The sequence below is a fragment of the Bufo gargarizans genome, chromosome 4 (assembly GCF_014858855.1).
Source record: "Bufo gargarizans isolate SCDJY-AF-19 chromosome 4, ASM1485885v1, whole genome shotgun sequence".
Taxonomy (NCBI): domain Eukaryota; kingdom Metazoa; phylum Chordata; class Amphibia; order Anura; family Bufonidae; genus Bufo; species Bufo gargarizans.
In genome coordinates this window covers 225,793,401-225,815,575 of record NC_058083.1, presented here as the reverse complement: position 1 = coordinate 225,815,575, position 22,175 = coordinate 225,793,401, and the positions used below count along the sequence as shown (strand labels likewise).

The 22,175-nt window shown below is 45.9% G+C and overlaps 1 protein-coding gene across 2 annotated transcripts; it reads right to left on the bottom strand.

Moving 5' to 3' along the window:
- Nucleotides 1-5,973: 5,973 nt before the first annotated feature.
- On the bottom strand, nt 5,974-21,608 carry TMEM14A (transmembrane protein 14A). Of its 2 annotated transcripts, none has more exons than XM_044290325.1 (5): nt 21,483-21,608; nt 17,038-17,117; nt 14,664-14,765; nt 10,943-11,030; nt 5,974-6,224 (listed from the first exon to the last, which is right to left on the bottom strand). In XM_044290325.1, the coding sequence occupies exons 2-5, from the start codon at nt 17,111-17,113 to the stop codon at nt 6,185-6,187; spliced, it is 306 nt and encodes a 101-aa protein (XP_044146260.1). In that variant the 5' UTR covers nt 17,114-17,117; nt 21,483-21,608; the 3' UTR covers nt 5,974-6,184. The 2 variants fall into 2 exon arrangements, with proteins under 2 accessions (XP_044146260.1, XP_044146259.1); XM_044290324.1 differs by lacking the exon at nt 21,483-21,608 and adding an exon at nt 21,201-21,326.
- Between the last annotated feature and the right edge of the window lie 567 nt (nt 21,609-22,175).

Sequence of the window (22,175 nt, the reverse complement as noted above, 5' to 3'; positions counted from 1 at the left end):
CCTTGTTAGGTAAGGAACTAGTAGGTCTTTATGAGCCTTATAAAATTCATTGGTGAGACCATCCGGCCCAGGTGACTTGCCAATTTTCAGGGTTTTAATTGCTACAGAGATTTCCTCCGGAGAGAAAACAGAGGATGTCTCTAGTTTTTGACTGTCTGTCAATGAGGGTAAATTTAGATGGTCTAGAAATGTTTGTATAAAGGGCAAAGAAGGTTGAGGTGTGGACATGTCAGTTGAAAGGTTGTACAAAGATGCATAATACTTAGCAAACTCATTAGCAATGCCCTGCGGATCAAACACCCTAGACCCATCAGAGCAGGATAAGTAAGAAATTCTGTTTTTGGCACTGCGTGATTTTAATTGTTTAGCAAGTAATGCCCCCCCTTTATTACCCTGCCAGTAATGTTGAAGCTTAAGTTTCCTTAGCATCAAGTCGTACTGATAAGAATTTAGTTCATGCAGACGGGATTGAACTAACGTAATTTCTGCTGCTCTATGAGGCGAGTAGGAAGACTTATTTAAGCGGTGTAGTTCAGCTAGCTTAGATTGTAATTGGAGTGACAACTGAGTTCTGCATTTTTTATCATAGGAAGATTGCTTAATAAAATGACCTCTAAGAGTCGCTTTCATAGCACACCACAGAATACCTTCAGAGATTTCACCAGTATCGTTTTCCCTAAAATAATTGTGCAAACACTCAATGGTTTGAGGTGAGTAACGCGGACTCTGCAGGATAAAATTATTAAGCCTCCATATGGAGTGATGTACAGAAGTGTACTGTTCTGTTATTTCAATTGCAATGGGCGCATGATCTGACCAAGTAATGGTATAGACATTAGAGGAGGCTACGCAGGGCAGTAACTGCCTGTTGACCAAAAAGTAGTCGATCCTAGTGTACACCTTATGGGCAGCAGAAAAAAAGGTGAAATCACGCTCAGTTGGGTGTTGGATCCGCCAGGCATCATACAGATCATGTGATTGTGTAAGTTTAGCCATTGCTGATGGTTCCCTAGCTCCAGTTGAGGAAGTAGAGTCCATAGAAGGCCACATCACTGTATTAAAGTCCCCTAACACAATGAGACGTCCCTTCTGAATTTTGGACACTTTGCGCAGAAGAGAGGTACAAAAGGCAGAAGGGCGTTGATTAGGCGCATATAAAGAGACAATTGTATATTGAACATTGTTAATAAGGCCTATCACAATGACAAATCTCCCACTTTTATCCGCCTCAACCTTTTCTACTTGAAGTGCAATCGAATCTTTGAACGCAATGGATACCCCCCTTTTTTTCCTCCCAACTGCTGGAGCTGAGAATATATGGGGAAAATTTTTGTGCCTTAATCTAGGAACATCAACAGGTAGTAAGTGTGTTTCCTGTACGCAGAGTATGTCAGCTTGAAGGTGCTTAGTTTCTTTCCATAGTAAAGACCGCTTGAAGGGAGAATTTAACCCTTTAGCATTAAGTGAGACAATCTTAAATACCATGGTGAGAAACTGTCAAGGATGTGTTTAGCCGTAGTCTTTTATGCGAGATAATCCCACATCGTATATGCACAAGAGTCATCATAGGAGAGGCGAAGTATACCTGAGAAGATGTAAATGTGGCGCTAAAAACAGATAAATAAGTCAAAACAATAACATAACTAAGAGAGTGGGGTTTTCTGAGATTTTTATACTGATGACCTATCCTCTGGATGAGGGGGCTGACACCAGGGACCCCTGCAGATCAGCTGTGTGAGAAGACACTGGCGCTTGCAGTAGCACTGCGTCTTTTTTGCAGCTTAGGACATGTGATGTCCTGTTCATCGATCACGTGGCCTAGACGCAGCCCAGCCATATTGAAGTGAATGGGGCTGTACTGAGATACTGTACCAAGCACAACCACAATCAAATGGATGGCGATGTGCTTGGTGAGCAGATATAAGGCCGCTGCGCTACTGCAAGCGCTGGTGCCTTTTCAAACAGCTGATCAGAGAGGGCCTCTGGTGTTGTACCACCACCAATTAGTTTAAATATCTCAGACAACCCCTTTAATGCCTCATTCCCCACTGATGTAAAAGACCTGAAAACAGTCAGTAATCAGAGTCTGCACGCTAACTACAGGCTGCTGCTGGCTGTAGGACGGATTGCAGCATTACATTCCTATTGCTCAGATTCTAATTACTGTTGAATAGCAATTATATCTGTTGTATCATAAGTTTTTTTTTATTTCTATACCATTTAGTTGCCCTGCCCAGAGCTGGTATATGCCAAGTCATGCCGGGTTTTGCTAAAGTGACACCAGAGATGACAGTAAATTATAAAGTTCTAGTTCCCTTTCGACATCAATAGCTTTAAAAACACTTTCCTTTTTAAGGCCTCATACCACACCGCTAACACTTTATTCAGATGGCCATATTACAACTCTGCTGTTATTTACTAAAAAGAAGGTTTAACACACAGAATAAGGCTAGTTTTACACTAGCGTTCAGAAGATCCGGCAGTTAATGGTCAATGGGTCCAGATAACGTCCATGTAGCTTCTGGCAATGCTGGATCCAGAGAGACCTGACAAGCTGTTTCCTACCGGAACAGCATGCCGGTTCTCCTGAACTAGTCTAAGGGTACTTTCACACTTGCGGCAGGACGGATCCGACAGGCTGTTCACCATGTCGGATCCGTCCTGTGGCTATTTTGCCGGACCGCCGCTCCGTCCCCATTGACTAAGTCGGACATGCAGTACTTTTTAGTCCGGCGGCTTTTGCCGTGCTGCGCCGGAGCTCTGCCCCCGTCCCCATTATAGTCAATGGGGACGGAGCGGCGGCACGGCGAAATAGCCACAGGACGGATCCGACATGGGGAACAGCCTGTCGGATCCGTCAGGCCGCAAGTGTGAAAGTAGCCTTAGACGGTGTGAATATGAAATCAGTGAAAGCCAAGTTTCTTTATGAAGGAGACCAATAAGCACACTTACAAATCACTTTACCACCACAAGCATTAGGACCTATAACTCTGCCCTCCACCATGCCAAATAAACCTAATTCACCTCTCTCATCGCTTCACTGTCCAGTAATCCCAAAAAAATCTGACACTTTTCACTCCCTCTTCAGTCCTAAAGCTCAGGCCTGTATGCTGAATATCTGGCCACCTACTTCAAAGGGAAAATTGAAAACATCAGGCATGAAATTAGCTCCTATTCTCCAAGCACCATCGATCACCTTCCCTACCACACCGGTTCACTTTCTACATTTGACTTAGTCACAGATGATGTCTCCAGGCTCCTCTCTTCTTCTCAACCTACTCTACTGAACCTATTTTCTTACACCTCCTCCCGTCTCTCTCCCAGGCTGTCACTACCTACCTAACCAATTTTTTCTACCTCACTTCTGGCATCTTCCCCTCTTCTTTAAAACATTTTGTCATAATCCAGTTACTGGAATAAAAAAAAAAAAAAAACATCTCTTGGCCCATCCTGCACAATTAACTACCGACCTGTCTCTAATCTTGCCTTCATTGCTAAACTTCTGCTGGAACGCCTGCTCTACTCTCGCATCATCCACCTTCTCTCTCATTGAACCCTTACAATCTGGTTTCTGCCCTCTACACTCTGCAGAAACGACTCTTATCAAAGTGACAAATGACCTACTGATAGCCAAATGCAACGGTTACTACTCTCTACTCATTCCTCTGGATCTCTTTGCAGCTTATGACACTGCTCTCCCCTGGTTCTCTTCTTATGTCTCTGGCTGCTCTTTCAGTATGTAATTTACTGGCTCTACTTCTTTTTCTCTTCCTGTTGGGGTGCCTCAGGGTTCAGGTCTTTTCCTTGTTTCTCAGCAGATTTGGTTTTCAGTACCATCTCTATGCTGATGACACCGAACTGTACATTCAGTGACATCATCCCTGCTGTACCACAAAACACCAGTGATTGCCTGTCTGATATTTCCATCATGTCCACTATCTGAATTTTTCTAAAACTGACCTACTAAACTACTTGTTTTCTCCATTTACTAACTTGCCTAACCAGATATTTCTCTCTGTGCCATAATGCCTAAGCTGCACGCCCACTGTCTCGGTGTCATGTTCAACACTTTTGTTCATGGTCTGTTTTCAATTTCTCGCCTTCTCATGACGCCTACGCCTCAAAAATATCTGTAGAATTAACACTTTACTTGCTGCGGAAACACCAATAAAATTGATTGCTGCCCTGATCCATTCCTGTAACACTACTTATTGGTCTCCCCCTCACTAAACTCTCCCCTCTCCAATCCATCCTAAATGCCACAGCCAGGCTCATCTGTCTAACTGCTGCTCCAATGCCTCCACACTGCACCAGTCATTATACTGATTGCCCATACAGTAAAGGATTCAATTTGAACTCACTCTCACCCACAAAGCTCTCCACAGTGCTGCACCCCCTATATGTCTGGACTCATCTCTATCTACCTACCCATGCTCTACCATTAGACTAACATCCACTATAATTCGAACCTCTCACTCTCATCTCTACGACTTCTCTTGAGCTGCATCAGTTCTCTGGAATGCCCTAACCCCAAGCAAATAGGTTAATTCCGGACATACGCAGTTTTAGGTACTCCCTAAAAACACACCTCCATTCAACTTCATTCTTCTGAATCTGATCCATCTTCAAACCATATCCCCCACATCCAATGCACTTTATTTGAGCATACCACAACGGAAGAAGTCTGGTAGTGTCAGAGCCGCCAACCATGGTGGCCAAAGCCCCTTTGAAATTACCCTGTTGCCGAAAAAGGACAATTTCTGCTATGCTCCTTTTCCGATGTTTGAGACATTGCTCCATCTAGCTAGAGGTAACCATTTGTTAACTCATGATCATCCAGTCGATTCACAAACTGCTCAGAAACGTTAAGGAATACATCACACCATCAAGACGTGCCGCTCAATACTGTACACCACCATTCTGATGAGAAGTCAAGTGACTGAGTAAAGACGTAGGTGATATGCATCCGGAAGTTACAAGTGGCGGTTAAACATCAAATTGCTGTCCGGCGCCTACCTCATTGCTCCGATGCAGGGGCATCCTGGCTTGGAAGCTCCATATACTGAGGAGCACATTGCACGTTGTTTTACTCAGATTGCTTTATCCTAGCGAACATTATTACAGAAAATTAAGGGCCTCTTGAGTGAATCAAGTCCAACCACAAATAGGGTCCCACAGTCTACAAGTCACTGTCACAGATGTCACACAGAACTATAAACAATTTCTCTTGTGCAGCATTGACAAAGGCCAACTTTAGCATGCCAGTATTTTGCATCAACCTTTGTAAGCCAAAGCCTGAAGTGGGGTCCAAAATACAGAAAAGGTTCAAATCCTCATTATACTTTTTGTCTGTTATGCTAGAACCATGTCCATTTCTGGTTGTGAATGAACTGCAAAATGTTGCCCAAAATACTGACTGTGTAAAAGTGGCCACTGGCATGTTTTTCTGAAAATTTACGGTAGAAATCCACAGCTGAATTTAGGATTGGACTGCAGATTTGCACACAAATTAGTGCCATTCTAAAAAAATGGCGCTCATCTATTTTTTTTTTTCTGTGTGGAATCTGTCGCAATTCTGTCAGGATTTAAAGGGGTTGTGCAGGCCGTATAGGTGATCTATCGTCAGGATAGGTCATCAATATCTGATCGGCAGGGGTTCCGCACCCAGCGGTCCGTGCGAGTGCTGCTTCATGTTCAGTACACGTCGTCTCCTCTGTAGCAGTGATAAAGTGTAATCATTCAAGTGAATGGAGCAAGCACTTGTCATTACACTGCATCGCCGAAACTTCTGACATGACAGACAGTGTAATGAACAGGAAGCAGAAGTCACATGGAACACCACCTCCTCTTTATGATCGGTCATCAATATGTATGGCCTGCACAACCAGACAGAATCTTGAAGGCACCAGAATGGTGTGTTACTTCTATTTGTATTACCAAGGTTTGTCTTCATAATAATACAGACACATGATGAGAAAGTTAAGAACGTTAGTTTTATTGATTTATTCCAGCTGAGTTAGTTAGAAAAATAGCAAAAAAATTATTCTCATATAAAATCAATGTAATAGAAATGAACAGATTATAAAAATTCAGTGCACAATTCATGCTTCGCAAAATGTATAAAATTGATCCTTTTCCAAAAGAGTTTTCTTCCAAGGAGGGTCCTTCCAGAAAGTGCAGAAGTCTAGAACAGGTTAATTAGCAGCTTCAGGACCATGGAAATGCTGTAGGAATGGAGAAGCACGGATGAGTTTTATAATAGAAACCAATGCATGCCATGATGGGTTTTCAAATATGTAGTATTTATCCAAAATTTCACAGCACCCAAATGATTCCATTGCAACAAATTTGTTTAAGTCAGGGGTGTCAAACTCAAATGCATCGGGGGCCGCATCAGCAGTTTGGTCACCCTCAAAGGGCCGGTTGTATCTGTAGGACTATGCGTCCACTCACTGTATAATCGTATCTCTAATAGTTAATGGTTACCGTATGTATATAATCGCATAAGGAGCGCTGACAGTGGCGTTGCTAGGGCTGGTGTCACCCGGTGCAGTAGAAAATGGTGTCACCCCCCCTAGTAGTTATTAACCCCTTTTAGCAGTCCCCTGCTGGGACTGCTGAAAGGGGTTAATTATAACTACTGTGGGAGCAAAAGAGGGAATAAATAACTACACTGAAGAAGGGACTGAAAGGGGTTAATAAATACTGTTAAGGAGGGACTGCTGAAAGAGGTTACCCTTCACAGTAGTTATTAACCCCTTTCAGCAGTCCCCCTTCACAGTAGTTATTAACCCCAGCAGTCCCCCCTTCACTGAAGGGGGACTGCTGAGTTTAATAAATACTGTGAAGACTGCTGAAAGGGGTTAATTATAACTACTGTGGGAGCAAAAGAGGGAATAAATAACTACACTGAAGAGGGGACTGAAAGGGGTTAATAAATACTGTTAAGGAGGGACTGCTGAAAGAGATTAATAACTACTGTGAAGGGGCTTCACAGTAGTTATTAACCTCTTTTTCAGCAGTCCCCCATTCACAGTATTTATTAACCCCTTTCAGTCCCCTCTTCAGTGTAGCTAATTATTCCCCCCTTTGCTCCCACAGTAGTTATAATTAACCCCTTTCAGCAGCGCCAGCCCAGTAGCCATTCACATACGGTCTTTCCCCCCTTTCAAGTTTCACAATCACCAGCCTTCACCTTTTTATTATCATTATCACTTACACCCGATACAGGAGCTGTGAGGGAGGCGGTACTTACATCTACAAGCGCTCGCCGAGAGGAGGCAGGCCGGGAGGACAGGCGCTGGCAGCGTGAGTCATACAACATGCGCCCACGCCACCTGCTTCATTCATCCCTCCTCTCGGCGAGCGCTTGTAGATGTAAGTACCGCCTCCCTCACAGCTGATCCTCCCGGCTCCTGTATCGGGTGTAAGTGATAATGATAATAAAAAGGTGAAGGCTGGCGGCCGGCGGCGGCTACGCGGGCCACATGACAAGGTCTGGATGTTTGACACCCGTGGTTTAAGTGCTGTGAAATTTGGGATAAATCTTGGATGACTGACAAGTCCTTGACGAGCACCAACCCAGAGAAGTGTGCAGACCTCACTTCTATCTACTTCAGTCAGTAGACCTTTTGATCTTCAAGTGAATGCAAGTTTAAAACAGGATTAACCCTTTTGGGACACTTTCTTTTAAATTCAATTTTGTTTTTCTTTCCCCGCCTTCCAAGAGCCGTAATTTTTTTTGTTTTATGTTCACATAGCCGCATAATGGCTAGTTGTATTTTTAATGTCACAGTTTGTTATTACCATGCTAAAAATGACATGATAACCTCATTCTGCAGGTCTCTAAAATTACGGCAATACCTAATTTTTATTTTGTCTTCCTGTTTAAAAATAATAATAAAAACATAACTTTTTATATTTCCTTCTGTAGCTGTATGGGGCTTGTTTTTTGCGGGCCGAAATGTAAGTACCTACAACTTTTTGACCACTTTTATTCAAATGCGGCTGAAAATGGCGAATCGTATATTTTATTTCCCATTATGGTGATCGTGATGATCACCATAATGGGAAATAAAATCTATGAGTCGCCATTTTTAGCCGCATTATCGCCCTCCAAAAAAATAAAATTATTGAATAAAAGTGGTCAAAAAGTTGTAGGTACTACAAAAATGGTGCCAAAAAAATTTCAGTAGGAAAAATATTTTTAGATTTTAATGGTTTGATTATTTTTGGAGGTGGCGATACCCATTATGTTTCTATTTTTATTGTTTTTTTATATGAAAACTAGAGAAAGCAGATGATTTTAATTTCTATACTTTTTAAAACGTTTTTTTTTTTTACTTTAAGTGCCTCTAGATCAGCGCACAGCCAAAGGCTGTCCAGGCATGCTGGGAGTTGTAGTTTTGCAACAGCTGGAGGCACACTGGTTGGGAAACACTGCTCTAGATAACCCGATCCCTTCTCCCATAGACTGCAATGATTTACCATTGCAGTCTATGTGAGATTCGCTATATTCCATGCATTGCTGTAGTGAGCCTTGGAGTCTCTAGCACGCACGAGGCTACCACAGCAACTGAACACATGCAAGAGAACTGTTCAGACCCTGGGATCACAGCACTCCGAGGAAAAGCCGCGCCAGAGGCCATGGTCATAATTGACTGCGGCATCTGTGGAAGTAAATAAGGGCGGTCAGCATCATCGTTGATCTCGGTCATTGGGGCCGGATGTATTATACAGCCAGCATCTGCTACATATGCAGAAGGTTCTGCGATGTAACTGTACGGTATGCATAAGGGTTAAAGGGATTTTCCAGACTTTAACCTGTTTGGGATGGGGCGATTTTAATTTTTTAACTACTGCCTTCCCAGAGCCATAACTATTTTTCTTTTTCCATTCCATTTATTTTTGTCTATGGAGCTGTGTGAGGGCTCAGATCTGTCCTTTTTAGTTATACCATTTTAGGATGTGTATGACTTTATCACTTTTTATAAAAAAAATTGGGGGAGGTGAAGTGACAGAAAAAAATGGCGAATTGGACATTTTGTATTTTTTTTTCCGTTACGTTTGCCGTATAGGATACATATTTTTATATTTTAATAGTGTTTTTGGATGCCATGATACATATGATGTTTTTTTTTATTGTTTAATTATTATTTTTGGAAATAGGGTTGATTTGAACTTTCTTTTTCTACATTTTTTAAATCACTCTATGTGATTATTAACAAGCAATCATTAGATTCCTTATTGTAAGCTGTAATGGTATTTTATCCATGACAGAATATAGCATTCAGTATATTCCAAAGCAGTACTGCCACCTGCAGGCCTGTATTAGAATATACAATTGACAATTATCTCCTTTGCCGAGATAATCCATCCCACCCCACAGGTGTGGCATATCAAGGTGCTGATTAGACAGCATGAATATTGCACAGGTGTGCCTTAGACTGCCCACAATAAAAGGCCACTCTCAAATGTGCAGTTTGATCACACAGCACAATGCCACAACGTTTGAGTGAGCGTGCAATTGGCATGATGACTGCAGAAATATCTACTAGAGCTGTTGCCTGTACAATGAATGTTCATTTCTCTACCATAAGCAGTCTCCCAAAGGCGTTTCAGAGAATTTGCCAGTACATCCAACCGGCCTCACAACCGCAGACCACATGTAACCACACCAGCCCAGGACCTCCACATCCAGCATGTTCACCTCCATGATAGTCTGAGACCAGTCACCCGGACAGCTGCAGCAACAATTGGTTTGCATAACCAAAGAATTTCTGCACAAACTGTCGGAAACAGGCTCAGGGAACCTCATCTGCATGCTCGTCGTCCTCTTCGGGGTCTGGACCTGACTGCAGTTTGTCGTCGTAACCGACTTGAATGGGCAAATGCTCACATTCCATGGCGTCTGGCACGTTGGAGAAGTGTTCTGGTCATGGATGAGTCCCGGTTCTCACTGTTCAGAGCAGATGGCAGACAGCGTGTGTGGCATTATGTGGGTGAGCGGTATGCTGATGTCAATGTTGTGGATCGAGTGGCCCATGGCGGCGGTGGGGTTATGGTATGGGCAGGCATATGTTATGGACACGAACACAGGTGCATTTTATTGATGGCCTTTTGAATGCACAGAGATACCGTGAGGAGATCCTGAGGCCCATTGTTGTGCCATTCATTCACGACCATCACCTCATGTTGCAGCAGGATAATGCATGGCCCCATATTGTGAGGATCTGTACACAATTCCTGGAAGCTGAAAACATCCCAGTTCTTGCACGGCCAGCATACTCACCGGACACTCACCGGCGTATACGACAGCGTGTTCCAGTTCCTGCCAATATTCTGCAACTTCGCACAGCTATTGAAGAGGAGTGGACCAACATTCCACAATCAACAACCTGATCAACTCTATGCGACGGAGATGTGTTGCACTGCATGAGGCAAATAGTGGCCACACCAGATACTGACTGGTTTTCTGTCCCCCCCCCCCCCCTTCCCCCCCTTTATTAAGGCAAAACTGTGCACATTTCAGAGTGGCCCTTTTTTTGTGGGCAGTCTAAGGCACACCTGTGCAATATTCATGCTGTCTAATCAGCACCTTGATATTCCACAACTGTGAGGTGGGATGGATTATCTCGGCAAAGGAGAAGTGCTCACTAACACAGATTTATGAAGAATATTTTAGAGTAATGGGTCTTTTGTGTATGTAGAAAATGTTTCAGCTCTTTGAGTTCAGCTCATGCCTAATGGGAGCAAAACCGACAGTGTTGCGTTTATATTTTTGTTCAGTGTATATGAAGGTTTCTTTAGGCTGCCAAGCAACTCTCCTTTTTGCTCCGCGGTGATGCATGACTCAGTGTACACTATACACATATTCATTACACGTGGGCACACTTTCAGTGGGTAAGCCTTACCTGGCAGCCAGAAAAGGGCATAAACTCACCTGATTACTGCTACAATTCCAGCAGGCATGATTTTCTTACTGCGAAGGTACCTCATCCCCATTACTACAGAGAGACAGCCTGCAGCAACTGTGGAAAAAAACACATTGCTAATAGTAATAATGAAATCACTGATTCAAAATAACATGGTTTTAAGGGATGCCACGACTAGGGTCACACATGGCACATTTTTTCCCCCCCGAAGACGCTAGTTAGTGAAACCTATGTTGTGGCTGCGGTGCTGTTCGGCATGGCACTTTACTGATGGCTTGCACCGTGTTAGGCTCTCTGCTCTGTATGTTAGGTAGGGAGTATATCTTCCCATTGAGATTTTGATAATCGGACCCTAGGGATTTGCGCAATACACGTCTCTGTGCCCAAGCATGAACATAATGTATTTGTGGCTCCCAAATGCACTGCAGCGGCAATGTTTTTTATCTTTATCTTACAACTAGCTGAAGGAACCGGCTTTGCACAGGTATATTTATCTATTTGATTTAATGTTTGTGTATGTCATTAAAGGATATTGACAGTATCCACTATAACAGTGACATCTACAGTAGCCTGCCCCTTAACAGTGACCTCAGCAGCAGCCTGCCCCTTTAATAGTGAGTTCCACAGCACCCCACCCCCTTGACAGTGACCTCCACAGGGGCCCGCCCCCTTAACAGTAACCTCTACAGCACCCACCCCTTAACACTGACCATAGGTTACAGTCCCCTTAACTGAGATCGCCACCATTCCCAGCCCCCTTAACAGTGCCACAGTATCCTGCTCCCTTAACAGTGACCTCACAGTACCCCGCTGCCCCCTTAATAGTGGCCTCCACAGTCCCCTCCTCCCTTAACAGTGACCTCCACAGTGTCCGCCCCTTTAACATTGACCTCCACAGTGGCCTGCCCCCTTAACAGTAACATCCACAGCACCCTCCCCTTTAACTGTGAACTCCACAGCGGCCACCCCTGTATTAGTGACTTCCACAGTACAATGTCCCCTTAACAGTGATTTACACAATAACCCACCCCCTTAACAGTGACCTCCACAGAACTCCGTTCCCTTAAAATGTGACTTCCATAACAACCCACCCCCAGAACAGTGATGTCTACAGCACCCCGCCCCTTTAACACTGACCTCCATAGTGGACAGTCCCCTTAACTGTCACCTCCACCATTCCCTGCCCCCTTAACAGAGACCTCTACAGCGCCCGCCCCTTTAACAGTGACCTCCACAGCATCCTGTCCCCTGAACAGTGACCTCTACAGCGGCCGCGCCTTTATTAGTGACCTGCTCTGTGACCGCTTATCATTAAACACAGTGGTTACCTGCCTCAGTCAGTGATTGGAAATGGGAATGAGACCGCTCAGCCAGAGGGACCAGGAAATGGAGATCGGCAGGAGACCTAGGAAGTGTTGGAGTAGCAGGGATTTTGGTGATGGGAGTATGACTTTTTTTAAGCTATTCTGTCCCTTTTTTAAAGTTTACTGACCACTCCATGCCTTTAAAGGGAACCTGTCATCAATTTTATGCTGCCCTCATTTCTATCAGCAGTGACAAAGCTGTCAGCAGCAGGTGGGCAGAGCAGGAGCTCATGAATAGCCATGACTTGTGGCTCATGAGTGGCAGACCACCAAAATCAGCTTGTCTGTCACCACTCAGAGAGGGCAGTATAAGACTGAGGACAGGTTTCCTTTAGGCCTCATGCACATGAATGTGGTTTTGGTCCGCATTTAAGCTGCATTTTTTTAGGCTCGGATGCGGACCCATTCACTTCAATGGGGCCGCAAAAGATGCGGACAGCAATTTGTGGACCGCAAAACATAGCACAGTCGTGTGCATGAGGCATTTAACTAAGGATCAGATTAAAAAGGACCAATTATGAAAATGTCCTATGCCATTGCTATGTAGTAACCAAAAGTATGTAAATCTTATAGTCCTAATGACTTATTGTTCATAGAGCTGTCACTTCCAGAGGTGAGGTGACCATGTTTTCACATGGGTAGAGCGAGTGGACAGTGGAGTCCTGTGAAATCACTATAGATGACACCCAGGAGTGTGCGTCTTTACAGCATATTCCAAATGTATGGTATCATTATGTAAGGCTACTTTCACACTTGCGTTCGGGGTTCCGCTTGTGAGTTCCGTTTGAAGGCTCTCACAAGCGGCCCCGAACGGATCCGTCCAGCACTAATGCATTCTGAGTGGATAAGAATCCGCTCAGAATGCATCAGTATGGCTCTGTTCCGCCTCCATTCCGCTCAGGAGGCGGACACCCAAACGCTGCTTGCAGCGTTTTGGTGTCCGCCTGGCCGTGCGGAGCCAAACGGATCCGTCCAGACTTACAATGTAAGTCAATGGGGATGGATTAGTTTGACGTTGACACAATATGGTGCAATTTCAAACGGATCCGTCCCCCATTGACTTTCAATGCAAAGTCAGGACGGATCAGTCTGACTAACAATTAGACTTAGATTTTTTTTTCAGAAATATAATGCAGACAGATCCGTTCTGAACGGATACCATCGTTTGCATTATAGGTGTGGATCCGTCTGTGCAGATACCAGACGGATCCGCACCTAACGCAAGTGTGAAAGTAGCCTAATATTGTAAGCTGGGGTCAGCTGTAAGGCCCCTTTCAGATGAGCGGGTGTCACGCTGCAGACTCACAGCGCAGCACCCGGCCTGAACTTCCAGCACTGCTGGGGTCACATAACATTATACTGATTTATGATGCTATATAACCCAGCATTATCACAGTGTTTTCCAATACATTCCAGAACTGTAAGGGCTGTTTCACACGAGCGGATGCCGTGCGTGACATCCGCTCCGTGAATGATAGCCAAGACCTGATGCGGACAGCAGAAGCACGGAGCATTAACATGATTGATAATGCTCTGTGCCTCTCTGTGACCTCTTTACTACGAAATCACGGTGACAACTTTATCTCACTGTGATTTCGTAGTAAAGAGATCACAGAGAGGCACGGAGCATTATCAGTCATGTTAATGCTCCGTGCTTCTGCAGTCCGCATCGGGTCTTGGCTGTCATTCACGGAGCGGATGTCACGCATGGCATCCGCTCGTGTGAAACAGCCCTAAGGGTTACATAGCATGATAAATCAATATAATGCTATGCGACCCCGGCAGTGCTGGAAGTCCAGGCAGGGTGCTGCGCTGCGAGTCGGCAGCCTGATACCCGCTTGTCTTAAAGGGGTTGTCCGGGTTCAGAGCTGAACCCGGACATACCCTTATTTTCACCCCGGCAGCCCTCCTGAGCCTGGCATCGGAGCATCTCATGCTCCGATGCGCTCCCGTGCCCTGCGCTACATCGCGCAGGGCACAGGCTCTTGTGTTTACAATAACACACTGCCGGGCGGTAACTTCCGCCCAGCAGTGTGTTCGGTGACGTCACCGGCTCTGAGGGGCGGGCTTTAGCTCTGCCCTAGCCGTTTTACTGGCTAGGGCAGAGCCAAATCCCGCCCATCAGTGCCGGTGACGTCACCGGGGTTCCTGTCAGCCCCATAGAGAGCCCCGGTACGTCACCGGAACTCAGAAAAATGCCTTTGCCCTGCGCGATTTAGCGCAGGGCAAAGGAGAGCATCGGAGCATGAACTGCTCCGATGCTCGTGTCAGGGGGGCTGCCTGGGTGAAAATGGAGGGATGTCCAGGTTCAGCTCTGAACCTGGACAACCCCTTTAAAGGGGCCTAATAGTATAATTTTACTTACTTAGTGATATCTTGATATCCAATGGATTGTATGAAACACGAAGGGCCCCATAAGCTGCGAGCAATCCAAAGAGGAGACCGGCAGCAAGGGATACAATACTGCCTGCAAGGTAAAGCAACAGTCAACATGTTAAAGGGGCTCACTGTTAAACCAGACACAATGGGGGGAGATTTATCAAAAAGATGTAAAGGAAAACTGGGTTAGTTGCTCAAAGATTCCACCTTTCATTTTCCAGAGGTCCTTTGGAATATGAAAGATGGAATCCCTGGCTGCTATCGTTGGACCAAGGCTAGGACAGCATATTATAGGTGACAAGATCCCCTTAGTATTCAAAGCCAGTTATGACAAGTTATCCCCTATGGGGTAACTATTGGATGAGTGGGGGTCCTACCACTGGGACTCCCACTGATCATGTGAGCAGGGACCCAGTATCCTTTGGGACCCCCAAAATGAATGCAGCAGCAGGTCAAGCATGCACATTACTGCTCCATTCATCTCTATGGGAGTTTCATAAATAGCTGAGCGCTGCACTCAGCTGTCTCCAGAACGCCCATAGGGGTGAATACAGCGACATTATACAAGACTGATCTGAGGCTCATTTCATTTTAAGGGGCCCTGAGGGGTATAGGGTCCACATGCTAGTCAATGGTAGGGGTCCTAGTGGTAGCACACCCCACAATCTAATAGTTATCTCTTACCTGCGGATAGGGGATAACTGGTCAGAAACGGAATACCCCTTTAACGGTATGGCCACATGTGGAATAAATGTTGTGGATTTTCCGCTAGTATCTTCCCAGCGATTTACAGTAGCAGGAAAGTGGATGAGATTTAAACAGATCACATCCAGATGCCGAGCAAGAAATAAGCTATGGAAACCACTCCACTGACGAAACGCAGCCGGATCTGCTGCAGAAAATCTGCCTCACGTGACTTTCCTTGACAATGCAGGCATCTCAAACTGCGGCCCTCCAGCTGTTGCAAAAATACAACTCCCAGCATGCCCGGACAGCCTACAGGTATCAGCCTACAGCAGGGCATTATGGGAGTTGTAGTTTTACAACAGCTGGAGGGCCGCAGTTTGAGATGCCTGCAATAAGGGAACAAGCAGCTCAGCCAGAGGAGTGACATTGGGACCATATCCTAACGGTATGCCCCCAATGTCTGAGATGATACAATAACTTTAAGACACATTAGAATATCATTGGGATCTGACAACAGGAGTCTAATGTGTATAAGGCCTCTTTCACACGAGAGTGACGGATTAGGTCCGGATTGGCTCTGGATGCATTCAGGGTGCGTTCTGGGAAACTCGCACCATTTTGCAAGCAAGTTCAGTCAGTTTTGTCTGCGATTGCGTTCAGCTTTTTCCGCGCGGGTGTAATGCGTTTTGATGCGTTTTTCATGCGCGCGATAAAATACTGAAGGTTTACAAACATCTCTTATCAACCATCACTGAAGCCCCATTCACTTCTATGGGGCCAGGGCTGCGTGAGAATATAGAACATGCTGCGTTTTTCACACAACGCAGAACTGTACACAGACTCATTGAAATTAATGGGTACGGATTCAGTGGGGGTTCTATGCGTTCACGTCACGCATTGCACCCGTGAGGAAAACTCGCTCGTGTGAAAGGGGCCTAGGGCTGGAATCACACGTGCATTTTATCTGAGCTATAGCCAGAAGTGGATCCAGCAGGAAGAAGAAGTATAATCTGGGGCGGACTGGGAACTTAAAGTGGCCCTGGAAAAAAATAAAAGAGGCCCCACGTTGTAGGAAGGTCTAAAGTGATAGAAGATGGGGCAACACAAATAGGCAGGGGCAACAGAAGTAGTTGGGGCCAGCAATACCATAGTGCAGCACAATGTGAAGGCCCAGCAGAACCAAATACCACAGAGCGGCACAAAATACTGCCACCCCTGCTGCAATATTCACTGTCCTGAGGACTTATGGCTAAATGCATGAGGGCACCTGTGGCCACCAGCCTGATGCTGCAGCTGGCACCCATGAGGAGGGCATGGCCGCCCCCCTAGGCATCGGCCCACCGGGAAATTTTCCTGTAGTGTTTATGGCCAATCTGTCCCTACATATAATTCCTCATTTACAGTAGCAGTGAAGAGGATGACATTTCGAAAAAATCTCATCCGTACCGAACTCCGCGGATAATTTCACATGCGGATTATAAATCTGCAGCACGCAATTTCCATATGCGGACATCTGACACAAAGTTCAACCTTTGCAATGCACAGGGTGAAATTTGCACAGAATCTGCGGCATTTCTGCATCAAAATCTGCACAAGTTGCTATGGATATTAATTATGGCCAGTCCCACTGCAGATTATTCAACATCATACATTTCCACTGATATTGGTCTTACCTCTACGGGAAAATCCCATAAAACCCCCAAAAACCAACAGGGCTGCATATGCAAAACCGATCCAATCTATAGCCATGATTCTGGTAAGATAAGAAGACATGAATGTTAGAGAGTCGGCCACAAGTACAGCATGTCTGATCAGGGTACGGTACAGTACTGATAATGGCGGCACACAAGTCTGACTAAGGTATTGTGGATCTGCAAAATACGGACACCAGTCATATTGCATCTGTATTTTATGCAAACCTATTGAATTCAACCAGTCCGTGATCCGCATTTTGTGGACAAGTATATGACATGTTCTATCTCTTTTGCAGAATGAACATGGATCATCTATGTGCTTTCTACAACCGTATGTGTGTTCCACAAAAAGATATGTCCGCAAAATCCGGTCCATGGACCCATTGAGTCCCGGTATTTTAATCATTTATAATGCTGGGAATTGCAATCTGACTGCGGCTGTACTGAACTGTGCTCACAGCATTATGGAGGACATCCTGTGATGGGAGACGGGGACGATGCTCCCTAGCACCGCGGAGAGCATCGTCCCCGTCTGCCATTCGCTCCTCCCCACCTGACAAGGGATGTTTTCATCCGGGTACAGGGAGAAGCAGCAGCGGCGGTGCGGGGTAAGTATATTCCCATGGGGGGGGGGGGGGGGGGGGGGGGGGGGGCTGTTTTAGATACTGGATAACCCCTTTAATGTGTTAAGTGTCTGGAGTTTCCCTGAATAGGGCACTTGCAAATTGTTCTTGTCGTGCCTTGTGATGTACCAGCATATCTCTATATGGATCAGTCGGGTTAAAGAGATTGTGCACTTTTCCTATACTGATAACCTATCCTCAGGATAGGTCATCGATATCAGATCGGCGGGAGCCCGACTGCCGACACCCCGCTAATCGGCTGAAGAGAACGCAGCGCTCTTGCGGGCACTACTGTTGCAACCACAGCAGTTACCAGGTGTAATTACAGCCCAGCCATCCCATTCACTTCAATGGGACAGCTCCTTCCTGTTCAAGTGAATGTGACAGCCATGCTGTAATTAGGCGGCTTTCCGTTGCAATGTTGATGGCGTGCAGGCAAATAGTGAAGAGGGGTGCCACGCTTCTTTTATACAGCTGATCGGTGGGGTGCCAGCAGTCGGGCTCCCGCCAATCTGATATTGATGGCCTATGCTGAAGATATAGGAAATAGCGGACAATCCCCTTTAACAGCCCTGACTCTGCCCCTGTAGATGTTGGATTTAGATCCGCCCCTAGCTCAACCTAGTGCTAGAATTGGGAGGAAGCTACATGTGCTCACTCCTCAGAGAAAGGGTCCATTCACACGTTTGCAAAATGGGTCAGCATCCGTTCCGCAATTTTGTGGAACGGGTGCAGACCCATTCATTTTCAATGGGGCCGGAATGTGCTGTCCGCATCTGCATTTGCGGATCCGCATCCACATTTGCATCTGTGCTTCCGTTTCCGCAAAAAAATTGAACATGTCCTATTCTTGTCCGCAATTACGGACAAGATTAGCCATTTTCTATTATAGTTCCGGCGATGTGCGGTCCGCAAATTGCAGAATGCACATTACCAGTGTGCGTGTTTTGCGGATCCGCATTTTGCAGATCCGCAAAACACTTACGGACGTGTGAATGGACCCAAAACCAGCTCAACTACACAGTACTTCAGAAAGAACTAGAAGGTCCACAATCTGCAAGGTTGAGCAATGAAGTCAGTAAGGCATTTGCTGTTTAAGGCCTATTGCACACGACCGTATGGCTTTTTCAGTGTTTTGCGGTCCGTTTTTCATGGATCCGTTGTTCCGTTTTTTGTTTCCGTTGTGTTTCCGTTTCTGTTCCGTTTTTCCGTTCCGTTTTTCCGTATGGCATATACAGTATACAGTAATTACATAGAAAAAATTGGGCTGGGCATAACATTTTCAATAGATGGTTCAGAAAAAACGGAACGGAAACGGAAGACATACGGATGCATTTCCGTATGTGTTCCGTTTTTTTTGCGGATCCATTGACTTGAATGGAGCCACGGACTGTGATTTGCGGACAATAATAGGACATGTTCTATGTTAAAACGGAACGGAAAAACGGAAATACGGAAACGGAATGCATACGGAGTACATTCCGTTTTTTTTGCGGAACCATTGAAATGAATGGTTCCGTATACGGACCGTATACGGAACACAAAAAAACGGCCAGTAAACGGGAAAAAAAAACGGCCGTGTGCAATAGGCCTAAGGCCCCTTTCACATGACCGTATTTTTGGTCCGCATCCGATCCACATTTTTTGTGGATTGCACGCAGGCTAATTCATTTCTATGGGGCACGTGTTGCAGACAAGGATAGGCATTATTACAATTGTCCTCAATAAAAATGGATGCAACACGGGTGTCATCTGTATTATTTGTGGATTCGCATTTTGCAGACCACAAAATACATACGGTCATGTGACTACACCCTTAGGGCTCAATCACATGAACATTTTTTTTTTGTGGCCCGTATGCAGAACCATTTACTTCAACGGGGCTGCAAAAAAATGGAAATGAGCATTCAGTGTCCATACGTCTGCATGGCGTTTCCGCAAAAGAAAAAAAAAAAGGAACATGTCTAATTATTGTCCGCATCACAGACAAGAATAGGACTGTTCTATTAGGGGCTGGCCATTCTGCAAAATTCAGAACGCACACAACCGGCATCCATGTTTTGCGGATCCACAATCCTCCCCGTCCCTCTGCCAGATCCCGTGCCTGCGCACTAGGCTCAGCCTGATGCGCCCGTGCGGACTCCTGGCAGTGGCTTCGTTGAGCGAAGTGCGCATGTGCCGGCCTAGTGCTCAGGCGCGGGATCTGGCAGGAGAGGATTGCGCAGGCGGCGCTGAGCTGTAGAAGGCGGCGCTGGGCACCGGACGGCGAGGGGTGCGGCCGGGCACCCTGTATTAACGGACCTCCCCTTGGGCACCTTAAGTAAGTGATTGACAGGTTATAAAAACCATTTTTTTGGGGCAAATAGAGCCACAGTGAGGTTTAATAAGGCCAGCTTAGGATTCTTCTTATTAGGCCGAATGCAAACGGCCGTGGAACCGCGGCCTGGATTCCTGCTGAGTGCAGGAGCGCACGGCGTCATGGGTTGCTATAATGCCGTGCGCTCCCTGCTGCCACCACAGTACAGTAATACACTGGTATGATCTATACCAGTGTATTACTGTACTGCGGCGGCAGCAGGGAGCGCACGGCGTCATAGCAACCCATGACGCCGTGCGCTCCTGCACTCAGCAGGAATCCAGGCCGCGGTTCCACGGACCGCTCACGGCCGTGTGCATTCGGCCTTAGTCTGGACATGAGCATATGTTTAGGTAAGAGGGGTTAAATCTGATGACAGAATCCCTTTAACCAGTTACTCCTCAGCTGGGAATTACTACCACCATTGTAAGAGTAATTTTGTCAGCCCTAGATAATGCAGAGAGAGATAGAGGGAAGGAGTACTACAACCCCCATCATGGCCTATAGCGATACATTACTATATGGGAACAATTGCACTGTCAATTGTTTGGTAATTGTGTTTTGATACTGTTGGATGTACTACAACTCCCATTCTACACCTTAGTAATGAGAGACATGTATCTTCTACAACTGGCCTGGTTACTGACTCCAGCACCATATGCCACCCACACCAAACCCACAATACCAAGGGCACCCCAACTATCACCAGGCAGCAGCCACACATCAGGGTATGCCCTCCTATCACTGCCCTGGCGCTAGGGAGCATTGGTATGAGGATTACCCTTGTGGAGAGTTCTAGTTTTCTGAGACTTTGTATTAAAAACAGTAGCTTTTCAATACAGGTTTGCTGACAAAACATACACCAAAAGGGCAGCGTAATATTATACGCCAGGGGCACATTTGGAATACAGCCTAAACACGGCGCATGGATTGCAACTGTGAAGCTACTTCCTTTTTTTAATGGCCCAGAGGCTTCAGAAATATGGAGCTGGGGCCAAAAACCATGGGGGAGAGTGATCAACACAAGTTGAAGTGGAGCAGCTGCTGAGACCAATCAGCTTCCAGCTCTCATTTTGTGCAGGCCCTTTGCAGATAAAAGCAGCTCCCTTATTGGATCCCGTAAGCAGCTAATAGTTCTAGAGCTAGTTCACTTGTCCTTGTACCGCCATTCCTCCAGAAAACCCATGTAACGTAAAGTCCCCGGCGATTCTAATGAGGGGCTGCTGTGTTCCTCATGAACTCCGGACCGTGCTTCTCTGTTACCGACTGTCAGCCACGGCACTCCCTCATGTAACCCCCAGGGAGGAAGTAGCTATGTCTGGAAAAATGAGGGACATACAAAGTCATTGCACTAGTCTATATATAAGAACCGCACGCAGCCCTGCCTGCCTCCAACAAGTTATAATATAACGCAATGTATCAATGCGGCCAGGAGCCAGACCTACCTCAGCCCGGTGCCGCCTCCAGCTGCTAGTAACCTTTCACCTGTGACTCAAGGAGGTGTTGGTTGTCTGCCCGCAGCTGCTCGTAGTAACAGTATGTGGATACAGCCCGAATACTGCCACACTTTATGCCATTACTGATACAATTAGTCTCCATTTTAACAAAAATATAAAACTTTTAGAAATTGTCAGATCGTATATTTTTTGGGCCCATTTTGTTAGTGTACAGCGCCATCTTGTGGCGTCATGTAGTATTGCAGTAGTGAAGTTTGCATTTTGCAAAGTGTTCAGAGGACCGAGCACCATGCACACTCGCTCATCTGTTCTTACATCTCCCATATAAATGCATGGAGGATGCTGGGAGTAGTTTACCAACAGTTGGAGTGCAGGAGATTGCTGATCACAGGATTAGGGCTCGTTCACACGTCCGTTGGGAGTCCCGTTCCCGCATTGCAGACCACATTTGCGGATCCGCAATACACGGGCACTGTTCCGTTGTCATTCATCATCACGGATGCGGACCCATTCATTTAAATGGGTCAGCAAATCGGGAGATGCAGAACGGAACACTACCGAGAGCTTTCTGGGGTTCTGTTCCGTGCCTCCGCACCGCAAAAAGATAGAACATGCTCAAGTGAATGGGTCTGCGATCCCCATGCGCCTGCCCCACGGAAGGTGCCCGTGCATTGGGGACCG